The sequence below is a fragment of the Pongo abelii genome, chromosome 11, assembly GCF_028885655.2.
Source record: "Pongo abelii isolate AG06213 chromosome 11, NHGRI_mPonAbe1-v2.0_pri, whole genome shotgun sequence".
Taxonomy (NCBI): Eukaryota; Metazoa; Chordata; class Mammalia; order Primates; family Hominidae; genus Pongo; species Pongo abelii.
This window is the reverse complement of record NC_071996.2, coordinates 30,049,865-30,077,531: the sequence shown is the minus strand read 5'-3', so window position 1 is coordinate 30,077,531 and position 27,667 is coordinate 30,049,865. Positions and strand designations below refer to the sequence as shown.

General features: G+C 38.2%; 1 protein-coding gene across 5 annotated transcripts; it reads left to right on the top strand.

Moving 5' to 3' along the window:
• Positions 1-721: 721 nt before the first annotated feature.
• INSIG2 (insulin induced gene 2) lies at positions 722-23,740 on the top strand. Of its 5 annotated transcripts, none has more exons than XM_024243810.3 (6): positions 722-810; positions 7,840-8,231; positions 14,617-14,741; positions 18,152-18,318; positions 18,505-18,604; positions 19,704-23,740. In XM_024243810.3, exons 2-6 carry the CDS (start codon positions 7,988-7,990, stop codon positions 19,743-19,745), a joined length of 678 nt encoding a protein of 225 aa, XP_024099578.1. In that variant the 5' UTR covers positions 722-810; positions 7,840-7,987; the 3' UTR covers positions 19,746-23,740. The 5 variants fall into 5 exon arrangements, with proteins under 5 accessions (XP_024099578.1, XP_054405244.1, XP_063568818.1 ...); XM_024243812.2 differs by having other exon boundaries at positions 791-935; XM_054549269.2 differs by lacking the exon at positions 7,840-8,231 and having other exon boundaries at positions 728-810.
• Positions 23,741-27,667: the final 3,927 nt, after the last annotated feature.

Genomic DNA, 27,667 nt, shown 5'->3' with positions numbered 1-27,667 from the left:
TTTTGCATTGATGGCACCACTTTCATTCAAAAAAAAAAGTTCGCTTGCACAATCTGCAAAGTTCTGTTTGGCTTGGTTTCATGTTCTAAAAGTACGGTTTTAGATTAAATGAAAAATAATACTTCTGAAAAATAAGCGGTTATAAGGTTTTTAAATTTTCTCTATGTTGGTGTAAACTTATAAAGCCCTTCCTATGAAAACTGTCCCCCAAATCACATTACTTGGTCGTCCTCGAGGAACGATTTTGAATGAAAAGCACATAAAGTTCTGTAGCATGGAGACGAGAGACAAATAACTATGCTCTTCTCCCAAAATAAGTTATGACTTACTAGGGGAGGAAAAGGAGCAAAGAGTATAAAGTCCGGTCCTCTGCGGGAAGTACCCGGAGGCCTGCCCCGGAACGCGCTCCTTTCGGCTACGAGATGAGGGGCACGCAGACGGCCGCGCCCCTCGGTAAGTGTGCGTGTATTAGTGCATGATTCCTTTACTCCGCCCACAGGGTCTGGGCATCCGTCATTACCTACGGCTGCCTGGTCAGCAAACAACAGCAGATCCGACAGCCGCCAGTCACCTCGACGGTCCACGCCCACCGCTAGCCTCCAGTTTCCCGCAGACCGGAAGCCCTTTTGCCCCGGCTCGCAGGTCCACCTCTTATTGACAGCAGGAACCGGAAGCTCTTCTGCCCCGATTGCCTGCGCGGGGCCTCGTTGGCCGCACAGGCGCAGTGGAGCTCGGGCGGAGTTGTGGGAGTGGAGGAGGAAGAGGCGGTAGGGGTACGGGGGCTGGTCCCAGAAGATGGCGGAGGCGGGGGTGAGTTGGGGGTCTCCTGGCGAAGCGCGGGTGACGTGGTGCTGAGGAAAGCGGCCTGAGGAGGAGGGTGGCCCTCGGGAAGAAGAACTACTTGTGTTTTTGCAGCCTGGGAACCCTGGTGGCAGGTGCGGGGAGCCAGGACCACTGATGGGCCTGCAGGGCAAGGGGCTCCGCTTATCTGAGAGGGGTCCGCAGGGTCCAGAAAGGGACTGCGGGATCGGGGAGGGATTATGGGAGGCGTCGAGGCTCCGCGGACAGTGGATGAGTGTCTGAGCGGGAAGAAGGCTGGAGAACGGCGAGAAGGGCGACCCAGAGGTCTGATGAGGTGGAGGTCAGCGAGCTGTCAAGCATAGAGCTGCCAGGACTTGGGGGCTTGTAGCCTGGGAGAGAAGACTCAGGCTTGGGCGGGGGTTGGATCCAAAGAAGACAGGTTGTCGTAGTAAGTTTATAATCCACTAAAGAGATAGGGCATTGGGTTGAGGAGTAAGACTCTGGCATTTTTGACTGGAATTGGTTACCTATGGAATAGGTGTTTCGGTAAAGCCAAATAATTGTTGCCAGGGCCTAGAAGTGGATTTGATGATAATTACTAGATTTTAGGGTTGCTTAGTGGGGATTGGCAATATGGAGAAGGAAAGCAGTGTGGATTATGGGAGTGGGCGCGGGCAATGGCGCTAACACTTAAGTGATAATGACCCATGACCAGTTAACGTTGGAAAAAGTTGTTAAAGTATGATATTAGCTAGATGCTCTAGGAAAATATACCATGAAGAACTTGCTGTTTTGTAGGACTGATGAAGAAATGCTTTAAAAAGGAATGGTTAGGCTTGGCAGCTGGGCCACTGAAACTGTTTGGTATCAGTATTGCGGTGGAGCTGAGGACTGCAGGGGAATGCGTGCTCCGGTCCTGGTGCAGAAAAAATAAAAGCAGCCAAACAGTAGCTAGATGGTGTTTTGTAACTTATGGGTTTGGCCCTGGTAGTGAACCACTGAATGAAGATGGATGAAGGGAATGCTACTAATGGGGGCCCCAAAGAAAACAAAAATTAGACGTGTGCTCTTCCTGTTTTCTCTCTTTCATTCTTTCCCTGTACTTTGTGCTCAGTACTGTGTTTTGTCATTGTGTTATGTCGTAGTTCTCAGTTCATATCTGCTGTACAGTGACCAAGCTGTGAATCATGTACACTTGGGAAAGAGGTTGATTCTGTTTAACTGACAACTGTTGCTTTTGCATATGGTCACACGGAAAAGGAAAGGATAAAATGCAGTTCAGTAGTTTAAAGACAGTTTTCTTTGTTCTCAGAAACTTATCTCGAAACGATGGAGTAACTTTTTTAGGCACTGAGATGTGACATTTAAAAGCTATAAGGGGCTGTAAATGCAGCTAACTTACTGGTTTCTGTGTTTGGGTTTTAATATTGAGAGGAAAGAGTTGCAGTGTTTATAAGGCAAATATTGCTTTTCTTCCTAGAAATTTTTAACGTCTCTAGCCCATGATACATGTAGATGTGTTTTTATTTAGGGAGAATTAAACTGTTTTATTGATTTAAGTCTTTTTTTCTAATGTTAGTGCTTATTCTATTTCAAGAATGCTATTCTAATTAAGAGAGCATATGATGAAAAATAATGTGAGGTAGTAATTTAACTTTATTATTTAGTAGCTTACGTGACCTAAGCACCTGAAGAGACAGGGTTATCTGAGGGAGTAAAAATACTTCTTTTACTGCTAATCATTGGAAGAGGAATGGTCTTGTCATTTGGTTTTAGGGGGTGTTGCTGTTGTTACAATGCAACAGGTTCTTAAGGTTATTAGAAGATTTCGTATGTGTGTTTTCAAATGCTTGTTGCCTCTAAGTTGTTTCAGTGGCCAACATGAACCTTGATTTATTCATAAAGCTCATAATCACTTATAACTCATTTTTAACCTAAAAGTAATAATATCAATCCATTAATAGGCAGCCATACACCTGGAATAATGTTTTTCCAGTATTGATGATTTATCATTGATCTATGCAAATTATTTCAACTTTTTTTCTTTTTGTTTAGTATGGTACTTTCCAGAAATTTTAGGCCAGGGCTCAGCGTAGAATTTTTCAAGTCAGGTGGAAAGTTTTTCTTTGTGAATTGTTGAAAACATTATTTTGGTATTAATAGTAGTTTACCAACATGATTTTAAAAACGGTTTCTTGTGTGACACTTAAATTGTTTTGTACCATGTTTGTGAATGGAAGCAGTGTGGTGAAGCAGGAAGAACTCTGGACATGGGGTCAGAGTGGGTGAGCCTAGTCCTGGTGCTACCTGGTAACAGTTCTGTGATCTTGGAAAGTTACTTAACCTATTTTATTTTGTAAAATGGAAACTAACAGCACCTGCCTATTTACCAGGATTGTTTTCGAGAATTTATTGACATATTGTCCTTTAAACAGTATCTTTATACCAGAGACTTTTTCCCTGGTCAGCAAATTATTTGTCAAGTAATCTAAATTGTTCAAATATAGATTTTTTAAAAAAATTTTGGAGCATCAAGTTTATCATTAATGTAAGACTAATATTTAAAGATATAGATCCACTTTGTTTTAAGAAAATAGTATCAGTAGAAAATCAGAAAAACTAACTTCAAAGTAAACTAAGGGAGCTTACTTTCCCTTGAAAATAACCCACTCCTGTGACTCCTCTAGTGTGCAACTGATATTATAAATGTGCTTTTAAAGGAATTTCATTGTTGCATGGTAGGGGGTAAAATGGTTTTGTGGAAGCCTCTATCCCTTTGATAAGTCTGGTCGTTTCCTGGCATTCACTATACATGTTTGTGGTAATAAGAACTGATGGTACTGTCTTAATCTTGTTAATCCAGTTGACCACTTTGCATGTCATTGGCCTTGCTAATAGAGTGAGAGAACTGTTAGATTACTGATTCTTTACTTTGTTTGGATCATGGACTTTTTTGAGTACTTTATATAAATTATGGAACTTTCGTCCCAGAAAAAAATGCATATATATACAACTTTTTTGTTTTGTTTCGCATGGGGGTCTCATACCCCTTGGAATAGATGATTTCCCAGTTCCCTGCTATTTCTTAAAGCTTTTATTTTTTGTCACCAGTAATTATATACTATTGTATTATGATGTAGTTACAAAATTAGCTTTTTGAGTCTCATTCAAATAAACATCAAGCAAATGTGTTATTTTTAAGGAAAACTTTTGGGGCGAAGTAGAAAACTAAACAAGCACTGCCAGGAAAGGTTAAATAAGCAGCTGTGGTAGAAAACATAAATAAACAAAGTCTCTAGCTGTCTTGAAATAGAATGAAGTCTGTAGCAATCAGTGGCTCTCATTGTGGGGACAATTTTGGTTATCACAAATAGGGGAGGGGGCATTTAGTGGGTGGGAGCCAGGGATGCTAAATGTTTTGCAATGCTTAGAACAGTCTCACACAGCAAATAATTGTCCTGCCTAAAATATCAGTGCCCTTTGACAAATGCTGGTCAGTGTGAGGTGGGGGCTAGCATGACTGAAATAGCTTTTTTAAACTGAAGTTATTTTCCTTTTAAAAAATACTATTAAACATAAAATACCCCTTTTCATTAATTCCCTTTTGGAAAAAATCACAAACAGAAACAAATGATACACTGTCTCAATGTGGGTTACTCAGAAAGTATGCCCATCTTCTAGCAGCTGTTAGCAGAACGTGAGGGCAATGTGCTGTGTCTACTGGGATCTGGGGAAGTAGAGAGTCAACTAATGTTCTCATACAGAGTATTAGTTTGCTATTTTTTCTTTTTACTTTAAAACATATTTTTACACCTTGATCTAGTACTGTTAAAGAAAATTTCAAGGTGATTTTACATTTATTCTCATCGTCTTTGTGCAATTGTATAGTCACCTACTTGTTTTGGCTTACTATCTGAGAGTTTATTATAGTTGAGATGGTATTTCAACATCTAACCATCTTTTCAGTAACCAAACACTTTTATATAGAACCATCTGCTGAAAAAGAAGTCTGAGCAGTTGAGATGGAACGGAATTCAAGGTATAGAGGCAAGAGGATGGGTTTTGGAATCAGTTAGACCTGAAGTGAAATTTCAGTTTTGATACTGCATGTCATGTGACCATAAGCAAATTGCTGAATCTCTTTGACTTGGTAGCCTAATCTGTAAAATGAGGATGATAATGCCTACCTTTATGTTTGTTTTGAAGAGTAGAGTTACTATATGTCTGGCAGGGAGTAGGCCCTTCATAAATGGGTGCCCTATAAAGAATGATGATGATGATGATGATGATGATGAAGATGATGAGAGTTCTGTAGCTACTGAACCTTGCTAAAAGCAACCAGATGATGATGATGATGATGATGAGAGTTCTGTAGCTACTGAACCTTGCTAAAAGCAACCAGATGATGATGATGATGATGAAGGAGAGTCCTGTAGCTACTGAACCTTGCTAAAAGCAACCAGATGATGATGATGATGATGATGATGAGAGTTCTGTAGCTACTGAACCTTGCTAAAAGCAACCAGATGATGATGATGATGATGAGAGTTCTGTAGCTACTGAACCTTGCTAAAAGCAACCAGATGATGATGATGATGATGAAGGAGAGTTCTGTAGCTACTGAACCTTGCCAAAAGCAACCAGATGATGATGATGATGATGATGAAGATGGAGAGTTCTGTAGCTACTGAACCTTGCCAAAAGCAACCAGATGATGATGATGATGATGATGAAGGAGAGTTCTGTAGCTACTGAACCTTGCCAAAAGCAACCAGATGATGATGATGATGATGAAAGAGAGTTCTGTAGCTACTGAACCTTGCCAAAAGCAACCAGATGATGATGAAGATAAAGGAGAGTTCTGTAGCTACTGAACCTTGCCAAAAGCAACCAGATGATGATGATGATGATGATGATGATGATGATGAAGAAGAGTTCTGTAGCTACTGAACCTTGCCAAAAGCAACCAGATGATGATGATAATGATGATGATGATGATGATGATGATGAAGGAGAGTTCTGTAGCTACTGAACCTTGCTAAAAGCAACCAGAATGCATGGCATGCTCATATGCCTGGATTCCACAGCAAGGAATGGTCTGCAGGATCAGGTCAGGAGGAGATGTTTCAGGGCATTTTCAGTTGGTATTTAGAATATGTTTTCCCATGAATTAGCTATACTGTGGATTAGTTTTTTTAGTCCTTTAAGCCATAGAGTTCAATTACATTATAGACTAAGTAGGTCAGTGAGGACTAGCTTGGGAACAGAATTTCCTCTTGAATGTTGAACACAGAGCTTTGATGTGGCATAGCCCCAGTAAAAAGGCCCGTTGTCTAAGTGTTTATCACATGGAACTGATAGGTTGTGGCGGTTACTAGTACTTAACAGATATTCTCATTTTCATACTAGTTATTTGTAATTCAGCCCCATTCTCTGCGGTTTACATGAGGGCTTTGTTCCAAAATTCATTCAAAGGTTGTTTGAGACTGGAAAACTCAGAGGAAATGTATAAATTTTAGATGATGATTAGGAGCTAGGTTTGCTCTCAAAAAGGCCTACTTTACCCTATATGGTTTGATTCAGAAAGAGTTAACCCAATTTAATTAAGCAAATATGATTATGTGGAGCTCCCACTGTGGGCTAGGCAGGAACTTTTCTGGGTACATAGGCACAGTGATAGTAATATAATAGTGAATAAGACCTTCATAAAACATTTACAATCCATAAAGCAACTGTACCTTTAATTAGAAAGTAGTCATTATAAGTGCTACACTTTTTAAAATAAACTGCTTTTGGATTGAAGGAAATATCATTTCTGTACCGACTTATGAAAGTGCCAAAGATATATTGTTGGATGGGATAAAAGTAAATTACCTGTGTAGTATTTTTCCCATTTAAAAACTGTTAGTATTCATAGAAAGCACATCGAATATGTGACAGTTTGGGAGACTGAACATCATGGTAAGAATGAGGGCTTTGGAGTCAGACTGCATGGTTTTGAATCCCAGCTTGGCCTCTTACTGGAGGTGTGAACTAGGTCAAGTGACTTAACCTTTCTTTGCTTTTTTGCGTCACCTATAAAATGTACATAATAATTGCACTTACCTCTGAAGGTTATTGTGAGGATTAAATGAATTACCACATGTCAGGTGCTTAAAACAGCACATAGAAAGCCCCAAAAGGAAAGATCACTTTGGTTAGAGGAATGAACAAATACCTAGACTGATTGTAGTAGCAAAGTTTTAGGTTTTAGGAGTCAGGGACCAAGTGGATACAACTCCTTAGAATCTAGCCATTAGATTGTTCTTCATTTTCTTTACTTCCTTTCTTTTGCTTCATCCTCCAGCTTTCTTACAATCCCTTCTGTGATTGCAACAAGGGCAGACTGTTGAGACAGGAGTGGGATACAGTTGTGCCCCTGGGGAGAGTGAGTCAGATCTGGTTTCTGTGTTTGGTGTATATGTAGGTGTGTGCGTGGTGGTCTGGTTTTGTAGAATGTTTTTGTGCAGATAGCCAAATAAATAATAAACATTAAAGCAGGTTATTTTGTTCTTCTGTGGAGGTTGTCCTTGTAAGCAAGTCACATTTTATTGCAAAAAATACAGCGTCTTCAGTCAGAATATGCTTATCTGTAAAATATAAAATACACTATTGTAACTGATAGGCTTAGAGATTTAGGGAAAAGAAACAGAGAGCAGGGTTTTACCCTCCAGATTCTAGTGGAAGTGTCAGATTACCTGTTCTGCTTTTCTCAGAGATGGAGCAAGCTGTTTCTACTATGATTCTAACCTTCAGGTCTCTTAGGTCATGTTTTCTGTCCTAGGAAATGTAAGGGTAGTACTTTATTTTTTATTACGTCTTGCATATAAAAATACTTTTAAAACTTTTTCTTATTCAATAAATGTTAGTAATTTGAATAAATTAGTATACAAGCTTGTCATTTTCTTATTTGTCCATTTAAATTAGTATTGAAATCAGTAAAATTACAATAATCATGTATTAGATACACATTAATTTCTTTTTTCTTATCTCTTGCAGGATTTCTGGTAGGTCCTACTTTAGGACAAGATGTGGTACTGTTGAAGCGTCAGTCTTTGATTCACAGACAGTTGAGCTTTTCAGCTGGGAAGCCTTTCTTTTTTTTTTTTTTTTTTTTTTTTTAACGGCTTACTGAACCTATGAAACCATGGCAGAAGGAGAGACAAAGTCACCTGGGCCCAAAAAGTGTGGCCCATATATTTCATCTGTCACTAGCCAGAGTGTGAACTTGATGATTCGAGGAGTAGTGCTATTTTTTATTGGAGTATTTCTTGCATTAGTGTTAAATTTACTTCAGATTCAGAGAAATGTGACGCTCTTTCCACCTGATGTGATTGCAAGCATCTTTTCTTCTGCATGGTGGGTACCCCCATGCTGTGGCACGGCTTCAGGTATGTGTAGGATGTTTCTGTAATGCTTAGAAAGAAAATAGGGTAAATGAGTATGGACGTTGTCTGAGCAATAAACCTTTTTAAAAAAGAAAATATATTTATTGAGATATAATTTAGATATAATACACTGGACCTGTTTGAATTGAACAACTTGATGTGTTTAGGCAAATGCGTACAGTCACGTGGCCACTGCCAATCCAGCTGTGGAACATTTCCATCACCCTCCAGAGTCTCTAGTGTCCTCTTGCAGTCCGTTCCCCACCCCCAGCCTCAGGCTACCACTGATCTGCTTTCTGTTGCCATAAATAATTTATCTCTGTTCTAGAATGCAATATAAATGGACTCATAATGTATGTACTCCTTTCTGTCTCATTTCTATCTGTCCTGTAAACTTTTAACATTTAATTCTGAAAAACAATCCTGTTTCCCTTAGGGATGAAGCATTTAACCCCTTAGTTTTGTTCTTTCTTCAACCTATCTCATCTAAGTGTTATTTTAAGTTATTTTGATGACGAGCACCACCATTTGGTTTTAAGGGTTTTATGCGTGTGCTGTAGTCTTGTTTCTGAAGTAATAAATACTTGAATAATTAAAGTTTAAAGCTTCATGTTATATTTCTGTAAATGCTTTTTTCCTTGGTATGTTGTTTTTATAAGTACCTTAGAATAATAAATATTTAAAGACATCTATAAGGTAGACTCTCTTTGCTTAAAATTATTATCCCATTAGTTACTTTAGATATTTTTTCGGTGGTGGGCAGTGTGTAATGCATAGAGTAGAGCATTTCACATTACTTTATTGCTGCCATACTTCCACAATAGATAGCACTTTAGTGTTTTCTAATGACCAAGACCAATAGATTAATACTGTTTTTAATAATAAAGTAATAAAAGGAAACCATAATCATGTGGTAGAAGATAATTCTGATTGAAGGAGAAAATTGCTTTTTAAATACCCATTTGGTGTCTCATACTTAACATATATGAATGACTATCTTGCAACATAATATATGTCCTTCTTGGCTTCCATCCAAGAGCTGGAGGCTGAAGGGTGATGTTGCGCTTTACAGAAGTGTTAGAATGGCCTTGTGAAACTTACTGGACAATTATAGAATCCTGTTGCACAGTTAGAGGGGCACTATTGTAGTAAGGCTTCAGTGTTTATATACTGATGTCTCACTATTACAGCGTTCACATTAAAAGTGAAGTCATGAAGGCAGTGATTCTTAGTTTCCCCAGGGTTACATTCTCCAAGAGAAAAGGCAAAATAGTCCAAATAAAAAATTAAATTGTATCACTCTCTGCTGTATGTACTGGTCCTCATGCATTTTTCTTTCATTTAAATTCAGAAGAGAAAACGTTTTCTCAACAACTTTTCTAGTTCTTTGTTTCTTTTCTTCTATGATACAGTCTGGCTGCCAGTAGAAGCTTTTTGGGACATGGAAGAACATACATGTCTTTTCAGGATAGAACAAAGGGAAGGTGAGAGAAGGGAAACTGTTGCTTATTGAATGTCTGCTAATATGCTAGGTACATCCTGTAATCCCAGGGTTCTGTAGAGCAACTTTGGGAGAGAGATGTTTGGCATTCTGCCTGTTATGGGGAGATGAGGACACTCACTGAGATGAAGAAAGAAAATCAGGAGCCCAGGGTCCCAGAGCCAGTGAGTGGTGTGACTGGGTCCACATGTCACATGCTGGGGAAAGGAAAAGGAAGCTACTCACACTTTCCCCCCTACTCAGGATGCCACTTTTCAAGCCTCCAGACTGGGTGCCAGACCTAGATGGAATTCCCTGGCGTGTGTTGTGCATTTGGGCTGGGGCAGGAGAACTTAACTGAGGTTTCATTGTACCTCCACTATGAAGAGTAACAGGGCTGCACCCGCTGTCTTGTCCTTCTGCCCCCTTAATGTCAGCACTTTTGCCATAAACTTAACATTTTAGGAAGGAAAATTTCAAATGCTAATACCACAGTTCAGCCACTACTTTCCTTCCTATTCCCAGCCACTAGGTTTGTCACACTTACGAACTTAACCTCATTTGGGGAATTTGCATTTACATTTCTTGCTTAAGTATTTCTTCTGAAAGCAGTTTGTACCATAAGGTACTTGGGCAAAAGAAAGTAGAGAGACGTTAGGAAATCTAGATTCCAGCCAATTCTGCTACCAATTTTGTTAGATAAGTCATGGTGTTTAGTAAATGAGAGTGAAAGATATCAGATTTGTCCAAGTTGCCAGAGATGGAAAATGGATTCTCGCAAAATCTCTGTTCTGCCATCCCCTGCATCATTATTTTAGGGAAAGTATCATGGGAAAAGAAGTAAATGATTTAAGAAACATAGTGTGTTTGAGTTTGTGTGTGTGTGTAATATGCATATGTTTTTGTGTATATGTGTTGGCATGGATTTTCAAGACCTTGCTAGGGTCTTACCATCTTAAGTCAGAAAAACTGATAATCATCCTTTGATTTTCTTGTTCAACTAACATTCATAGATAGAGCAGCTACCTTTTGGAGGGGCTCCAGAATCACCACCTTCTGTGTGTGGAAAGTGCTCCTGGTTATTTGCCACCTTTCTCTATAGCACAATCCTGGAAAATTTGCTAGTGGTGGTTCTGGTGTGGGACAACTAATAAAGAACTTTGGTAAACTAATTTTGATGACTTTTTTTTCTTAATTCCATATTTTTAGTTTGATAATGCTGATGTTACAAGTTAACTTCCTTATGTATGCCATGCACCAGAATTGGAATTAGAAATCTTTTCAGCATTATTGAGGGCCACAGAGAAATCTTTCTAAAGAATAAATAGAAAAAGACAACTCGTGTGGATAAAATAAGTAGAGAAGTTGCCTCAAAAATCACGAGTAGCCTGGTTGTGTCCAAACGTATGAAAATAATATCTAATGTAAAAAGAAAAATCTTTCCTGTTTAGTTGTGCAGTCCATTGCCCTATTCCTGTAGAGCCTTGTAAGATTCCTTGCTTTCTCTCCCTTTCTACATCCAGTTTCCAAGTTTTACATCTTTCCTCTGTCTCTTTCTTGGTCCATCCCTCAATGGTTGTGCTTGGAGTCTTTAGTCTTTTCTCTTCCGGCCTCTAGTTTTGCACCCACCCTTTTCTCAGCCCCCTTGTGTGGTACCCTCCACACTAAGAAGATGGCCTCTCTCTGGTACAACAGTGATGACATTGTTTTCCTGATTGCCCATTGTCTGCAGGGTAAAGTCTTTATAATAAGGCCCTTGACTGCTTTTTTCTTCTTCAGAATCTTTCTGGACCCTGCAGCTCCCTTTGTGTCTGAAGCTTACAGCTTCCTAGTAACACCAGCAGTTTCCAGTTGTCCATGATTGTCCTCAGTCACCTCCCTTTAATGAGAGCACTATTTCTGCGCCATTTACTGCCGAATGCTCCTGCCTCAAGGGTCGCCTCTTTCTGTGAAGCTTTTCTGACAGCCCAGCACCTTGCCTTCCCCTAGCACAGGCAAGGAGAAGCCTGGGACCCCTCTGTCCTGTCAGCTGCCCTTAATGCAGGATTGTATTTAATTGTTTCTATGGTCACTTTGCAATTGGAATCATATCTTACTCTTTTGCCTTTTTTTTTTTTTTTTTTTTTTTTTTTTGAGACGGAGTCTCACTCCATCACCTGGGCTGGAGTGCAGTGGCGCCATCTCGGCTTACTGCAACCTCCACCTCCCAGCTTCAAGTGATTCTCCTGCCTCAGCCTTCCGAGTAGCTGGGATTACAGGCGCCCACCACTACGTCCAGCTATTTTTTTTGTATTTTTAGTGGAGACAGGTTTTCACCATGTTGGCCAGGCTGGTCTCAAACTCTTGACCTCGTGATTCGCCTGCCTCGGCCTCTCAAAGTGCTGGGATTACAGGTGTGAGCCACCATGCCTGGCCTTACCTTTTTAAATCTCCAGTAAATACCAAGAACCAGACATATTGTCAGGGCTTAAGTATTTGTTGAAGGAAAATATTATCTTGTAGTTTTCCATCGAAGTATACCTCATGGAGTGTTTTCATTTATTCAGTTCCTGTTTTCTTACAAAATGTCTGGCTTTAACTGTGTTCCTTTTAGTGCCTCCTTGCATTTAAGCACACTCCCAGAAAAAAGTGATGACTTACTACTGATGTTTTATAAACTTCTTTAGTGTTTAGCTTTGGTAGACTGTAACTAGTCACTGGGAAATAACTTAAAGATATCACAAGAAATGTGATTTTTGCATCAGAGAACCATTTGATTTATAAGCAGGACTGTGTTTGCATATGATTTTACACAGGCATGATTTTAACAGTCTTTCTTGTTTTTTTAAAAAAAAAGTACAGGAAGAGGAAAAGAGGCCCAGACATACTCTGTCGAGCTCTCAAACAGTGGAACCTCACAGTGTTGTATATATTGCTATCAGACTCTGCCATGCCTTTATTTAAAGGAAAGAAAGAAGACATTTAATGGGAAGTGACAAGCTTCTTCGAATTCTCCCTCTCAGTGAGCAACTGAGAACCATGCATACTCAATGGATTTGATTTTTATTGGCAAATCCCAGGGTTGGCAGTGTGGCAGTTTAAATTTCTTTTTGTGTTTTTGCTTTCTCTCCTCAGTTGTCTCTAACTTGCAAGTCTGACATCACATGCATAAAAATATAGTCAGTTTTACTTATTTATATCTTTGCACATACACGTCAGTATTCTCTATGTAATAATTCTTTACCTAGGCATCAGTTGCTCAGGAAAATTGACTTGGAATGTCTGCTCTTAGTTGACTTTACTCAGCAACAGGCAAAGGGAGGATATATATGGTGGGGGAACGGGGGTGACAAATGAACTGTTAGTTTTATGACCCCTTGAGAAAAAAAAGAGGTGATATTCGTTTAATTACATTTCAACTGTTAGGGATGCTTGTTGCCGTTTTATTTGTATAGAAATTTAAAAATCCTGTCAGTTAATCTTCTCAGGAGCAGTCTTTTAAATAGGAATATAGTGTGAAACTTCTAGATTTACTAATAGTTATTGGAGCTCTGCATTGCCGAGATATGTTCTTAATCTCTTGATGTTCTATGAGCCATCTGTACTCAGCAAATGCCTAACTCAAAAGAGTTGTGGACTAGAAAATGCATACAGTATTGCAGCATCTCATCTCGAGATAGAAGCGTGGTCACACAGCCTTTTTCAAATGCTGCACCATTGGTCTGCTAAGCTGTGATTTTTGATACTAATTGGTTTCTGTTTTTCTTCGAAGAGTGAATGCGTTGCCTGTGAGATATAGCTGGCTAATACTGGGTAGGGGGAGGGCCTCTTGTCCCTCAGGCACTTAGATTTTGGCATTGTAATTTCATGATTCCTCTTAAGTGGTATTGGATATTTTAAACATGCTTTTCAACTGATGTGACAGTAGTGTCTTTATTGCCAGAATGGCACAACATAATCATCCTGTTTTTAGGAAGATTAGAATGTTTTCATTCAATAGTCTTTTTAATAACTAATTTAGCACTTAAAATTCTTTCCCACTAAATGAATAAAATGTTGAGGTTTGAGAAATAAGAAAGGGATGAGAATATTTTGGGACTCAATCATTGACATTTTATATACAGTTATATATAATTAATGACACAACATTCAAGGTGTTCTTTCCAAAACTAAGAGAAGTACTAAGATGATTTCTTCTTCTCTTTTAACAGTGCACTTAAAATTTAACTGAAAATTTTAAATACCTCTACACCTTGTTTCCTCCATTGTCTCTATATGCAGAATGAGTCTTACCTGTAGATTTCTGTTGTGAGTTTTCCTGCTTTGACAGTATGACCTACAGCCTCATTAAAGGGCTAGAGCAGAAAGGAGTGTCAGTAAAAGGTGCTAGATGGGGAGGCTAAGACGGGAAGCTGGTAGGGGTGAGACTGATCTACGTAAGAGGCCAGCCAGAACCTTCAGAACATTGTGTGTATGATGAGCTTGTTGTATACTTTTATGCTTCTAGATTCTCTTTAGATTTGTGCCATATAATTCATATTTTATGGTTTGCAGTTTAGAGAGAACATTACTTAACTGCTAACTGGTTTGATACTTTTCAGGTCTTGTAGGTATCAGTAGTAGAAAAGTAGCATGAATCATTTAGTCCAGTCTGCTAAATTGTGAATCATACATTTTAAGAGTATTTTGTTGATTATAATTTAGAATGTTGTTGTAATCATTTGCAATACTTTCTTCATTGGTGTTATCCTCATTTCATTTCTTTTGGAAGGTAAGTTAAAAAATATCGGTGATGATGTGAAATAACTCGTTTGTTTGTTTTTTTTAAGAATCTTTAAAATGCTTGTGGTGGTTATAGTGATTTTTTTAGCTTAAGTGTTGCCAGTACAACATTGGAGGTAACTTAATTTTTTTCTTTTTTCCCCACAGCTGTGATTGGGTTATTATACCCCTGCATTGACAGACATCTAGGAGAACCACATAAATTTAAAAGAGAGTGGTCCAGTGTAATGCGGTGTGTAGCAGTCTTTGTTGGTATAAATCATGCCAGTGCTGTATCCTTTACTCTGTAATGAAATGCATAATAACAAAGCAGCTTCCAACAAACCAAAGGTTAAACAGCCCCTTACAACTTCACTGTTGTCAAATTATGATGTGCCCACTTAGTCAGAAGAAGGATATGAACCATATTGTTGAAACATCGGTGTAGCAGCTGTGCAATTATAAAGTGGGGTATAGCCTTTCATTTCAGTTTGTATTTTTCACTATCACTTAGAAACTTTGCAAATTTAAAAACTTTACTTGTTTTTCTTAAATTTGGTTACTTAATTACTTTTGGGTAGTTAATCCAAAAATGGAACCAGGTACATTTTCAGAGGAGTCTTTTCCTCTCTTTCTTTGTTAAGAATTGCTAATAAGGACATGTGGTAGCTTCAGGTGCTATTTTGTCTTTTGTTTTTCTTAACTTAAAGAAGCTATTTTTTTTTAAAAAGGTAGATGCATTGGTTTTAATCAATACTGACAAACCATGTAAATGGCATAAGTAGAAATACCAACTTAGACCTTGGCCAAAAATAAGTTTCTTCCCTAGTACATATTTTTAAAGTTTTATTGTTTGAAGATTCAGACATTTTATTTAGTGGTTAATGAGTATTTTTACAGTGTCTCAGGTAGCCCCCATTCCCCTTCCCCTTTGTACCTTCTCTGCCCAGAAAAAAATGTTTGCCCTCATAAAGTTTTCCTCCTGTCATCCTCTTTATTTCCTCTCTTCTACTTCCTCCTCATTCGCTCTGACTTTCCTTGGTAGAAGAGGAACTAGGAAACGCTATTACTGTCTTTTTCTAGGAGATGTGGTTTAGACAATGAAGGTGGCAGGAGCCTTGGGTACTTGGAAAAGCAAGAAGTGTGACTCAGGCTGCCAAAAGTTTGCTCTTATAACTGCACTGGACTCGGGGCAGGCAGAGTTAGGTAGCTGGAGAGAGAGGGTGGGTCATGTGTCAAGTAGATCCTGTGTCTTTCACAAAAAGTATTGAGGTGTTTTGGATAAGCTTGGGAACAGAAACCATAGAAAAGACCAGGGTCCTAGATTCTGAAAACACATCTGCCTTCCTCTGCACAGTTGTGCTGGCTGTTGCAGGTCTGTGAATTTGGAAGTCCCTCAGTGGCTGTTATTATTTTAATTTCCTTTTGTATTGAGGACATTTCCACATGTTTATTTTTGGTGAACTTTTTGAGATTTAAGATTTTATAAAATAATCTAGTGGTCAGGAGGGCTTAAAAAGATAAAATCCTATACTATTATATCTAGAAGGGAACTTAGAAATCACCTAGTTCCACATTTAATAATAAACGGAAGCTGGAGGGGTTAGGTAATTTACTAAGTCATTTATACTGTGACATTGCAGCAGAGCTGAGAACAGACCTGAGACAGCCTGACTAAAGTCTAGAAACATCTCATTTTCCTACCCAGGAGCCTCATAACTGTGTCAGTTCCTCTCTGTCTGGTGGATTAGATCTTTCTCTCTCAGACATTTCCACTTTGATTTTTGTTTTTAAGTAGAGAAATTTAAATAGCCTTTTCTGAAATTTTAAAAACTTAATAAGTTCAAATTCTTTGCTTTGTTCACTCTCTTTCTCAATGAAATACTTAAATATAGCAATCTTAGATACCCTGTTGTCCTTTAAGTAAAGTCCAAAATGTTTACCAAATTTATAGCATACACTTCTAATATTAGGTTACTTAGACTTTACAAAATCATATGGCACTATTTATTTTTTGAGACGGAGTCTTGCTCTGTCGCCCAGGCTGGAATGCAGTGGCACAATCTCGGCTCACTGCAAGCTTTGCCTCCCGGGTTCACGCCATTCTCCTGCCTCAGCCTCCCGAGTAGCTGGGACTACAGGCACCCGCCACCACACCTGGTGAATTTTTCTGTATTTTTAGTAGAGATGGGGTTTCACTGTGTTAGCCAGGATGGTCTCGATCTCCCGACCTCGTGATTCGCCCGCCTCGGTCTCTCAAAGTGCTGGGATTACAGGCATGAACCACCACACCTGGCCCATATGGCACTATGTTAAGATTGATATATCTATTTACTCTGGAAGCCTCAGTACTTCGCTGTGACTTTTAATTAAGTTTAGTTAGCAAACATGAAACTCATTTAATACCAAATTCCACTCTTTACATGAGTGTTTATTTCATAGGGAAATCAGAGCTCTAAACCTTTTCTTTGAACTTTAAGTATAATGACAGCGAAAGAATAAGAAAAGCTTTTCCAGAAGCATACCCATATGAACTGTAGATTTCTTTTTAAATCAAGCCTTAACAAGGAAGGACCTTGAGGGAGTTGCCTACAATAGTCCTGAGATTCTGAGAAATAATCAAGCTGGGTGTTTAGGATACTTGCTTGGTAAGGGTGGGGAAATGGTGAAAAAGAGTGTTAAAGGAAGTGGGAAATGGCTTCGTATGCTTTTTTTTTTTTTTTTTTTTGGACTTCTCTATACTTGCAGCACGGTCAGTTTGGTGATATGTGTTCTCCCAAACCTCCTCTGCCTTCCCCAGTAGCTGGTTATAGAGCCAAGATGTGGCCTTTGGAACATAGATAATGCCCTTTTAATGACACTTGAAATTAATTCCTTTAGTGTAATCCTCTAGCAAAGAGATGAGAAAACTGAATTTGTAAAGCTTAATTTTACCCAGAGATTTTGGTGTAGAAAAGAGCCATACATTTGTGAATAGATGCTTAAGTAGGTGATGAAAATAAAATATCATTTGAGCAAACTGTCCTATACCAGAAAGTCTCAGGCACCAAAATAGCTTGGCAGGTTGTAAGATAATGTTCACTTCAAGGCTTTATCCTCAACAAATTAAAACTAGAACAGTTGACATAATAGAAAGGGATACTGTGTCCTTGGTACTCTTGTTTCTGAACTGCATTATTATAAAATGTGTCTGTCAGTAAATCATAGACAGAATGTGGTACCCTGTTAAATAGCTGTCAACTCTTCTATTTTCAAGTTCCTGTATGATTCTCAAGTAATTCTAAACCTGTTGGAGAAGTAATATTGGTTTCCTTTTTTGCAAAAGTGTGTTCCTTTAGTGATACTTGTGTTCTGAGGCTTCCAGTTACATTTTTAGCAAAGAAAGCATTTCTTAAATAATGGGTAAATCCTTATAATCGGGAATGTATGTAGACTGTTCTTTTTGTTTTGTTTTGTTTTTTGTTTTGGAGGGGTTACAGTTGGTAGGATCTATTGATTAATGTCTTTTGTGTATCTGATATTGGGTAAATACTGGAGACAGTTTTAATCCCACCTAGCTTCATATGTTGTACTAAGAGACTGAATGTACTTGAGTAGAAGCAATTAATTCCCTTCTCAACAGAGGCATCTCTTATTTAGAAAAATGAACAGGTGATATTATTTGGTTACAAGTTTTAAGATGACTTCTTAACACTGATCTCAGAAAGTGGATTTTGATAACAACATACAGTTGTCTCTCACACTGGCTGCACTATCCATTGGACTGTGGTGGACTTTTGATAGATCTAGAAGTGGTTTTGGCCTTGGAGTAGGAATCGCCTTCTTGGCAACCGTGGTCACTCAATTGCTAGTGTATAATGGTGTTTATCAGTAAGTATTAATCCTTCAATTTTTGGTGCTTGTTTGCTGGATAAATAAATGATAACTGCTTTCAGAATTGAGATTATGAAACGAGGTTAGCCAGTTTAATCTACAGAGTAGTTTATTTTTATTGTAATTATCTTAAGTGTCATTGCAGTTCCTCTGTGGGTATTAAAGACACGTCTGTTATTCTAGATATACATCTCCAGATTTCCTCTATGTTCGTTCTTGGTTACCATGTATATTTTTTGCTGGAGGCATAACAATGGGAAACATTGGTCGACAACTGGCAATGGTAAGCCGATGCTTATTAATCACTTTTCTGAATGAGATGTATGACAAATGACAAGTTTTCTCTAAAAGGTAGTCCTTTAAGGGAAAGCAATTTGTGAAGACAACATTCTTTGATTGCTTTTTTGCACTTCCATTGAAATAAATCATTTGGAAGAATTTAATCACAGGTGTTTTAAAAGTTGAGGAGCCACTGGAGAGAAAAACTCAAAATGTGTTATGGATAGGGCAATATGATTTATTGACCGTATGGGGGATATTAGTGGTTTTTAAAAAACTAATCTACAGGTTTCCACTATATCAAAAAAGGACAGTTTTAAAAGTTAAAAAGGTCACTATTAATAAGTGTGTTGCTACAATAGGTATACATTAGGACCATGTCTAACAAATCAAGACATTTGATCATTTTAGTTATGAAGGAAAAGGAAAAGGTTAGGGAGTGACGTTCAGCGGTCACAGCAGTTTTATGAATAAATGCTGTCACTTTTACCTTTTTAGCCAGGTTAGGAGAATTGAGTGATTTACTTTGCTGTATTTTTGGTAAAATAGCCAACCAATTATCTTACCCTATTGGTTTCCTTTATTTTGAATTGTGAGTGTACATTTTTATAGCTGTACTTTAAAAATATTGTTTTGACTGGAAGCTTTTGTTAATGTAATAGATTTTTTCCTTTATATCATATAGTAATTTGAAAATACAGTGATCTGAGTTCACCACAACACCCCTATCCTTAAGTTCATGAACTGTTCTTTGCTAATTTGCCTTATTGAATACTCAAAGAAACCTGCTTTGCTTCCTTTCAATATTAAAAGATTGATCTAAATTCTAAATCATATACTGCCACTATTTGCTTGTAATGCAGAAATTCTCATCTTTCTCCTGCTTTTGGCTGTGGCTTTTTCACTTCCAGAATGTGAATTATTTTTTTTGCCTGTCACATTTGTCATTTAATCATAGTAATTATGTAACTCTTGGACTATTTGAGGAATAAATGGGCACATAGTAATAAAATGTTCATTTTTAGAGCTTTTCAGTTTATTTGGAAGTTGCTATTCAAGAGAAATCTTAATCTGTTAACCTTTTAACCTTTTAATTTTTGCAGTACGAATGTAAAGTTATCGCAGAAAAATCTCATCAGGAATGAAGAAGGCAAAAAATATCTTTTGTACAGAAAAACAAGATGAAAAGGATGTGAAATGGTAGATATACCAACAAAACTTCAGACTGTAAAATTGCCAGGATGCAGTTTTTCCCTTGATTGGCGTGTGTGTATATATGGATAAATATATATACACACACATATTACTGCAATCTGTGATTGCTTCATCTGTAAATCAGTTGCAAACCTTTACATATTTGACTTAAATAACTGTAAGATATATATGTACTACATTAAAAAGTGTTGATTAATAGATAAAATTTTTAAATTAATTTTTTAAACATGCCATACATTGTATCACAATGTTAATGTGCCAAAATATTGTTCCTGTCGTGCAGAGTATAAGAATGCTTTGAACAATTTGTAAACTTAGTGAAATAAAATAAGAGGAAAGCCAAAAACAAACAAAAAGCATATGAGGAGCTGGTATTTTCTCTTTAGCTTACTGTTGTGCCTTTTTATTTTTCTAATCACAGCAGTATGAGTTATGAGTGCCCTAATTTGTGGTTAATTTCTAATTTAATGTTGTTTCATAGAGTTTGGAGTGTTTTGATACAGGGTGAAAATGAACTTCTGGTTTCAAACCTGCATTACTGGAGACAGCCCAAAGAGTAATTTTCTGTTTTGACAGATTTTACTGGAAGTATATGTGATGAGCAGAAGAGGTTATCAGCATTAAATTATTTTTGTTCTAGATTTGGAACAGTATATATAATTAAAAGTAAGGACCATCAGAGGATTTAATTAGAATAAATACATGTTTTGGAAATACAGTGACCTCTTGCAGTGCCACAAAAGTGCAAAGTGATATTAGCTGTCATCTGCAATACAGAATCTCATTGCTTTTGCACATGGAGCATATAGGAAACTCCAAACAGATCACAATGAGATTTCTAATTCTGTTGGGTTCTGTCATCTATTGGGTTCTATGAAGCAAACCACTGTAGCTTTAGCTGGGTTCAGTCATATGACTCATTGTTAGTGGAATGCCTAGTTTTTCATCTTCATGCAGTCTGGGGAGTGGATGAATACATAATTTCTTACGTATTCATGTATCCATTAGTGAATAGTTCAAGTCTGTTTAAGAATGTATTGAGATGGCATTCTCTGCATGTTAAAGATCTTAGTGGCAACCAGCACCTCTTAAGTATGGTTTAAACATATTCTTAGCTAATTTTTTCCATTAGTTTTTGAAATTGATGGCAGTTGTCTGATCCACAAGGGCAAGATCTTCTGAGTACTCTGGGGTGTGTGTATGTGTGCACGCATGTGTGTGTTGGAGTGAGTGAGAGAATGTGTCTGTGCATGTGGCCATGCTTTCCTAGAATGTCAAGTAGATATTTTTACACTTTGAGTTTTAAAACAATTACTATCAGACTGAGATCTTGTATGCCAAACTTTAATCTGCTTTGATGTTTTCAGGCTGAAGGTGTGAAAATCCTAAGAGGATTTCATATTGAATATGTGTACACAATCTTAACTGTCGTGGTGGAAAACATACTACTATAATTTATTATTATATCTTCCAGATAATGTTATTCATTTAGAACAAATAAGGTATATTTTTTAGAATCCACTTTGTAAGCACTATAAAATCTTTAATAAGTTATAAGGTCTATGATGTGTTTACTTTAAAAATTGCTGTTAAAAGCAACATGTATTAAATATGTAATTATCTGGGCTAAGAGTCTGTTTTTCTTCTTTGTGGTAAGTCTTAGAATATGGTACTGTGGATTAATCTAATGAAATTAACATGTGTGGTTGAAGTTGCCAAGAAATGATGAAACTAAATATAGTTGACCCTTGAACAACAGGAGTTAGGGGCACCACTCCCCAACATAGTTGAAAATCCATGTATAACTTTTGACTCCTCCAAAACTTAACTACTAATAACCTACTCTTGATGAGAAGCCTTACCAATAAGAAACAGTTGATTAACACATATTGTGTATGGTATATGTATTATATACTGTTTTCTTACAATAATGTAAGCTAAGGAAAAGAAAATGTATTTACTCTTCATTAAGTGGAAGTGGACCATCACGAAAGTCTTCACTCGTGCTATCTTCATGTTGAGTAGTAGGCTGAGGAGGAGGAGGAGGGGTTGGTCTTGCTGTTGCAGGGGTGGAAGAAAATTTGCATTATTAGTGGACCCACACAGTTGAAAACCATGTTGTTCAAGGGTCAACTGTATATAGTATTGGTGAGATTGAATGATTATCATTGGTGTTCTTAAATTATTTTCAGGTCATCTAGAAAATAATTATAGCAAAAAAAATTGTTTTGATATTTTGATAAATATATAAATGTATAGAACCTATTTTTTTCGGTGAAAGAAAATGGGAAACATTTTTTAACATTGCTAGATTGGCAGTGCTTTCTTTTATTATTTCAAGTTATGGAAATTTGCACAGTTGAAAACTGGGGATAAATTCTACAAAAGTGCAAGAAAACAATTCAAATTAGCCAGAGCCCTGCTAAAACTTTTAATGTAAAATTTATTTCTTTGCACTGAGCTGTTTTACCTTCTTTAAGGCCATTGGGACCTCTCAATGATGCATATGTTTCATACATCTTGTATTTTCCAGGCAGAAGCCAGACTTGGTTAATACCAATAAATACTTCTGTAATCCTATTGGCTCACTTACCTTTATAATGAAGTATATTCTGTGTAAGGTATTTCTTCCACTGATGGTCTGAGTAGTAGAGTCTTAGCTTTGTGTGTCTGAAAAGGTCTGTTTCATTCTTGAAGAATAATTTAGCAGGCTGTAGAATTCTAGGTTCATAGTTTTTTTTCCCTCCCTCAGCACTTTGAAGATTTTTAACTCATTGTCTTCTGTCACCTAATGTTACAGATAAGTCTGCCATTACCGTAATTTTCTTTCCTTTGTAGATAATCTTTTCACTCTAGGATATTTGCATGATTTTCTCTCTATCCTCTAACATTTTTCAGCTTCTTTATGATTTGACTAGTTGTAGATTTGTTTTTTTTTTTTTTGCTTGATATTTGGTATGTACTTTCAATCTGTGGGCTCATGTTTTCAATTCTGGAAAATTCTTAAATGTGTCTGCATATTGGAATCACATGGGGATCTATAGAAAATTCTGGTGTCTGTGTTCCACCCCCAGAAACTCTGATATAATTAGTTTGGGGTATGCCCTGAGCATTAGGATTTTTGAAAGTTCCCCAGGTGATTCTGATGTGCAACCCAGGTTGCCACTCACTGGTGTAGTTATGCATAAAATAAGGGGTAGAGTCCAGGTGAGAGAGATGAGATGGGTAGTAACATTGGAAATGAAGAATGAGGGGCACATTTTGGAGTAAAATCACCTGAACTTGGTGACTTGGGTGTGAAGGTTAAGGATGAGGAAGGGTCAATGGTAAGTTCATTTTTTTTTATCTTGAGAAACTAGGTGGATGATATTTCCATAAACTAAAAGAGAATGTAGAGAAGAAGGTGAATGGGTAAAGTTAACAAGTTTGGTTTGATATGTTGAGGTTGAGTTATGTAGGGCACATCTGATAAAGATAACATAAACACTTGGATATTTCAGTCTGGGCTGTAGGATGTAAATGTGGAGTCATCAGCATGTGACCGTAATAAATGATGCCTTAGGAGTGGATGAAATCACATAGGGAGCATGTTATGGTGAAAAGAGAAGAGCGATCAAGAGTAGGAGGAAAGCTCACACCTGTCATCCTAGCACTTTGGGAGGCCGAGGCAGGTGGATAACGAGGTCAAGAGATCGAGACCATCCTGGCTGACATTGTGAAACCCTGTCTCTACTAAAAATACAAAAATTAGCCAGGCGTGGTGGTGGGCACCTGTAGTCCCAGCTACTCGGGAGGCTGAGGCAGGAGAATCACTTGAACCCAGGAGGCAGAGGTTTCAGTGAACCGAGATTGTGCCACTGCACTCCAGCCTGGAGACAGAGTGAGACTTAGTCTCAAAAAAAAAAAAAAAAAAAAAAACACAAAAGTAGGAGGAAAACCAGAAGAGTGATGGGATGAAGCCAAGGTAGGAGGAAGTTTCAGGCAAGAGTAACTGGTACAATGAAGTACAATTGGAAGGATGAATTAATCTTGATGATAAAGGAAAAGGTGTTGTTTTACATTGAAAATGTTTTTCTAACCTGTTTCTTAACATATAAAATACCTCCCTGTATACTAATAAAATAGCTCACAAAATAAAGAAAAGCCTGATTATATACTGAGTCTTTTATTGGGAGTGAGGGCATCTGGGGCAACTAGGGAACTTTGAAAGAATGATGGATGTTTGGACAATATCTATGAAGAATGGACATAGTAACTGACTAAAGATGAAGAAAGAATTGCCAGACAGTTTTGAGGCCATCAAGGATCCATGTGAGGATAGAGGTCAGATATTTGCAGTAGAGCCAATTGACATTGTTATGCCATGTCTTAGTGGGCTCAGCAGCCCAGGAGTGTAGACCTGTCATGATGAAATACATTGATTGCAGCTGAGAATTCACTGGTAGGCATGGCACAAGGATATGTGAAAAATTAATAGAGGCTCCCAGTGAAATATCCACAGACGTTATCGTGGGATCCAGGCAAATTGGGGAAGGAAGTTGAATCAGCAGTGCTGACCCGATGGCATGAGGAAATAGGGTGAAGTCAAATGACTGCAAGTGTTGAGATTAAAAATCCAGTTTAAGGGTAAGGGTGGTAGGTTTGGGGTTTGTAAGCAGAGAGGAATGTAGTGGAACATTTCCAGATCTTGATAAGGTCCAAGGAATGATCTAAACAACTATATTTACATAGTTCACTGAAGTGGGTAGAGATGAACAGCAGCGGAGTAGAGGTCCAATGCGTGGGTGAACAGATTTTGATGTTGGTATTGATGTTACCTGGAGTGATCTCAAAGGTCAGGTGGGAAGGAAGGGTGTCATCTATACTCTTTTTGACCATTTGAGCAGGTACTTATCTCAGTGCCTTGACTGTATTGGGATTTTAATTAGAATCCCTTTCCGCCTCTTTATTTATCTATTTTTATTTTTATTTATTTTTTTCGAGACAAGGTCTTACTCTGTCACCCAGGCTGGAGTGCAGTGGCACGATCTCGGCTCACTACAACCTCCGCCTCCCAGGTTCAAGCAATTCTCCTGCCTCAGCCTCCCCAGTGGCCGGGATTACAGGCACTCGCCACCACGCCTGGCTAAGTTTTGTATTTTTAGTAGAGACGGAGTTTTACCATGTTGGCTAGGCTGGTCTTGAACTCCTGACCTCAGGTGATCCACCCGCCTCAGCCTCCCAAAGTGCTGGAATTACAGCCTTGAGTATTTATTTATTTATTTTTTAGATATTTATCATCCTAGGTGTTCTGAAATTTCACTACAATACGTTTAGGAGTGAGTCTTTTTCTGTTAATCATGTCAGTCAGATATATCTTTTGAATTCTGGGAAATTTACTTCTATATTTGCTGTTAGTGTTCCTTTTTTCACTTTCTCTCCTTTTCTTCTAAAAGTCCTCTATTCTAGACATATTTGACCTTCTGTTTCTGTTTTTTTATATAGCCCTTAGCTTTTCTCTGTTGTGTTACCTTCTAGAAGAATTACATAACTATTGTTCCAGCTCAGCGAGTTGCTCTTCAGCTCTATCCATCCATTCAGTCCATCAGTTGAGTTTTTAATTTTATTGATAGCAATTTTAATTTCTAAGATTACTGTACTTTGAAATGGAAGTATATTGCCATTCTTGTATTTTTTCTAAGGATATTAATTGCTCTTCTAAAGTTCTAAGCACTGCTAAAGAGCCATTGCAGGGAAGGGTGGGATGAGCCTGCCACCAGCTGATCTCCAGATGTGAGTGCCCCTGGTTTGCCTTGGGCACATCGCCATGCTTCTTGAGACTGTCCACACTTAACACTTACATCATGGGGTAGATACCATGCTGTCTCTGCCTGGTCCAAGGTTGGCAAGTAGGAGAAGTGTAGAAGGGTTGGCCAGACTGGCTGCTTTCACAGAAGCCTGGTCGAACCCATAAGGTCAGTTGCCCTTGGCATTTCCAGCTCCCAGCATCAGCTACCTCTGAGCTTAGGATGCCCCTAGTTTCATATTTAGCAAGTCCTCTCCTTGAGTATTTCAAGCTGTGGTTTCCCTCCATCCAGCTACTCACTCTTGCTTTCAGGGATTCCTTGTAGTTTCTAATTCACAGAATGTACTTATTTTGCAGTATAGTTGTGGATTCCTTTTCTTTTTAAAAATCTCTTTTCTTTTTGCTATTTCTGTGGATTTAGGGTAGGTGGAAGAAGCTGCAGCATGCCTACCCGGCTGACCTGATTCAGCTTTCCCTACCACTTTTTTATACCACAAAATCATGCTATCTCCCTGGTCATTTGTCTTTACCTTTCAAAAACTCGGTTTAGTTAGGAGCTGAGATAAATAGGTTAAGTCAGTGGTTTCTTACTGGGCCTCAATAAAAATTGGGATGTAGAGGGTTTTTTGCCTCCTTGAAATACATATAGTTCATTCAGTTCATTGTGCCAGCAAGTATACTGGCATCTGCTCTTTTATGCCTCCCTTCTTTTTATCACTGATGAGATCTCTGAAACCTGTCATCTTTGTGATTTACAAGATAGACTTTTCCAGGCTATGTCAACTGTTCTGAAGACAATGTTGTTAAGTATCAGATTTGGCAGATCAGATAGATAATGATGTGCCTTGGAAAGACTGGGCTATTGGTGAGCCTCGTGTCAAAACTGATTGCCATATATGGGCGATTTTTCCTTTTCACTGTTTCCCTGGTTTCAGTTTCTGTGAGGATTTTCTTGAACAAGGGCAGTTTTGATTCCAAATCAAAATTGTGCTGTAGTAACTGTGTCCTCTGCTGCTTTCACATGGCAGCACTTATAGCTGCTAATCATTCTGTGGCCTCCCCAAAGGTGGGCTTTAAAAGTAATGGGCACTGGGGAAACACATTGCCATTCAAAAACAATCATTTTTCATTGCCATTCCGAAAACCATAAATCCATCTACTGCTACTGTGCTTCCATGAGACTGTTTCATTTGCAAGATTTGCTTCTCTTTTAGAAACACTTTTTGAGGAAACTTGCACAGAATGTGATCACGGACCAATTCATTGTGATGAGCAGTTGAGTAGACAAAGCAAAGAAATAACTCAAGTGCTGAAACTGTTTGTTTCAGAAGAAAAGTTTCTAAAATGCATTCACTGGGAATTTCTGCCATTGGATCAAACTCATTTCTATTCCCTTTATAGTCATCACATGTCACTCCTAGATCTTTTGGGAATGTCTGCTCCACCAAAGTATGACAGTGGCAGTTCTGTTTTGAAACGATTCTTTCTGCTTATATTAATAAAAAAGCTTGAGATTTTCCAGCAGGACATTACAGAGAGGCAGAGTGCTGGCCCATCACCTCTGGATCAGCTGGATGCACCTGGGGTGCGTAGTCTCACACCCTGGGCTTGAGAAGCTTGCAGGCTGACAAATTTAAGATGAAACTTAAAGATGTTTATAAGGACAAATCTTTGTGGAATTTTCGAAGTCCCAGATCCTAGTGCATATCAAGATCATGTCTGTCCTTGAGAAGGCATGTCAGGGCATGTTGAAGCGTGTCTTCCCAGAATGTGTGTAAAATTCATACTAAAGTTGAGTTTGGTTCAGCTTTTTTCCCCAGAAAGAATAAGTTAGTGATCCTTAAATATTGTTTGATAATCTGATTTTGAAATGGCAGCTTGTTTTCATTGATGTGTAACTTGGCTTTACAATAACCAGGTTTATTTCCCACTTACGTGACATGTACAGTGCAGTTTGTGGGAGACTGTGCCCCACTGCAGACAGGCAGCCTTACTCGCTTGCCAAGGCAGGGGAAGAATGGGCATGGGTTCTCATACTCTTCTCTGCTTGGGCCTAGAAGGAATGTA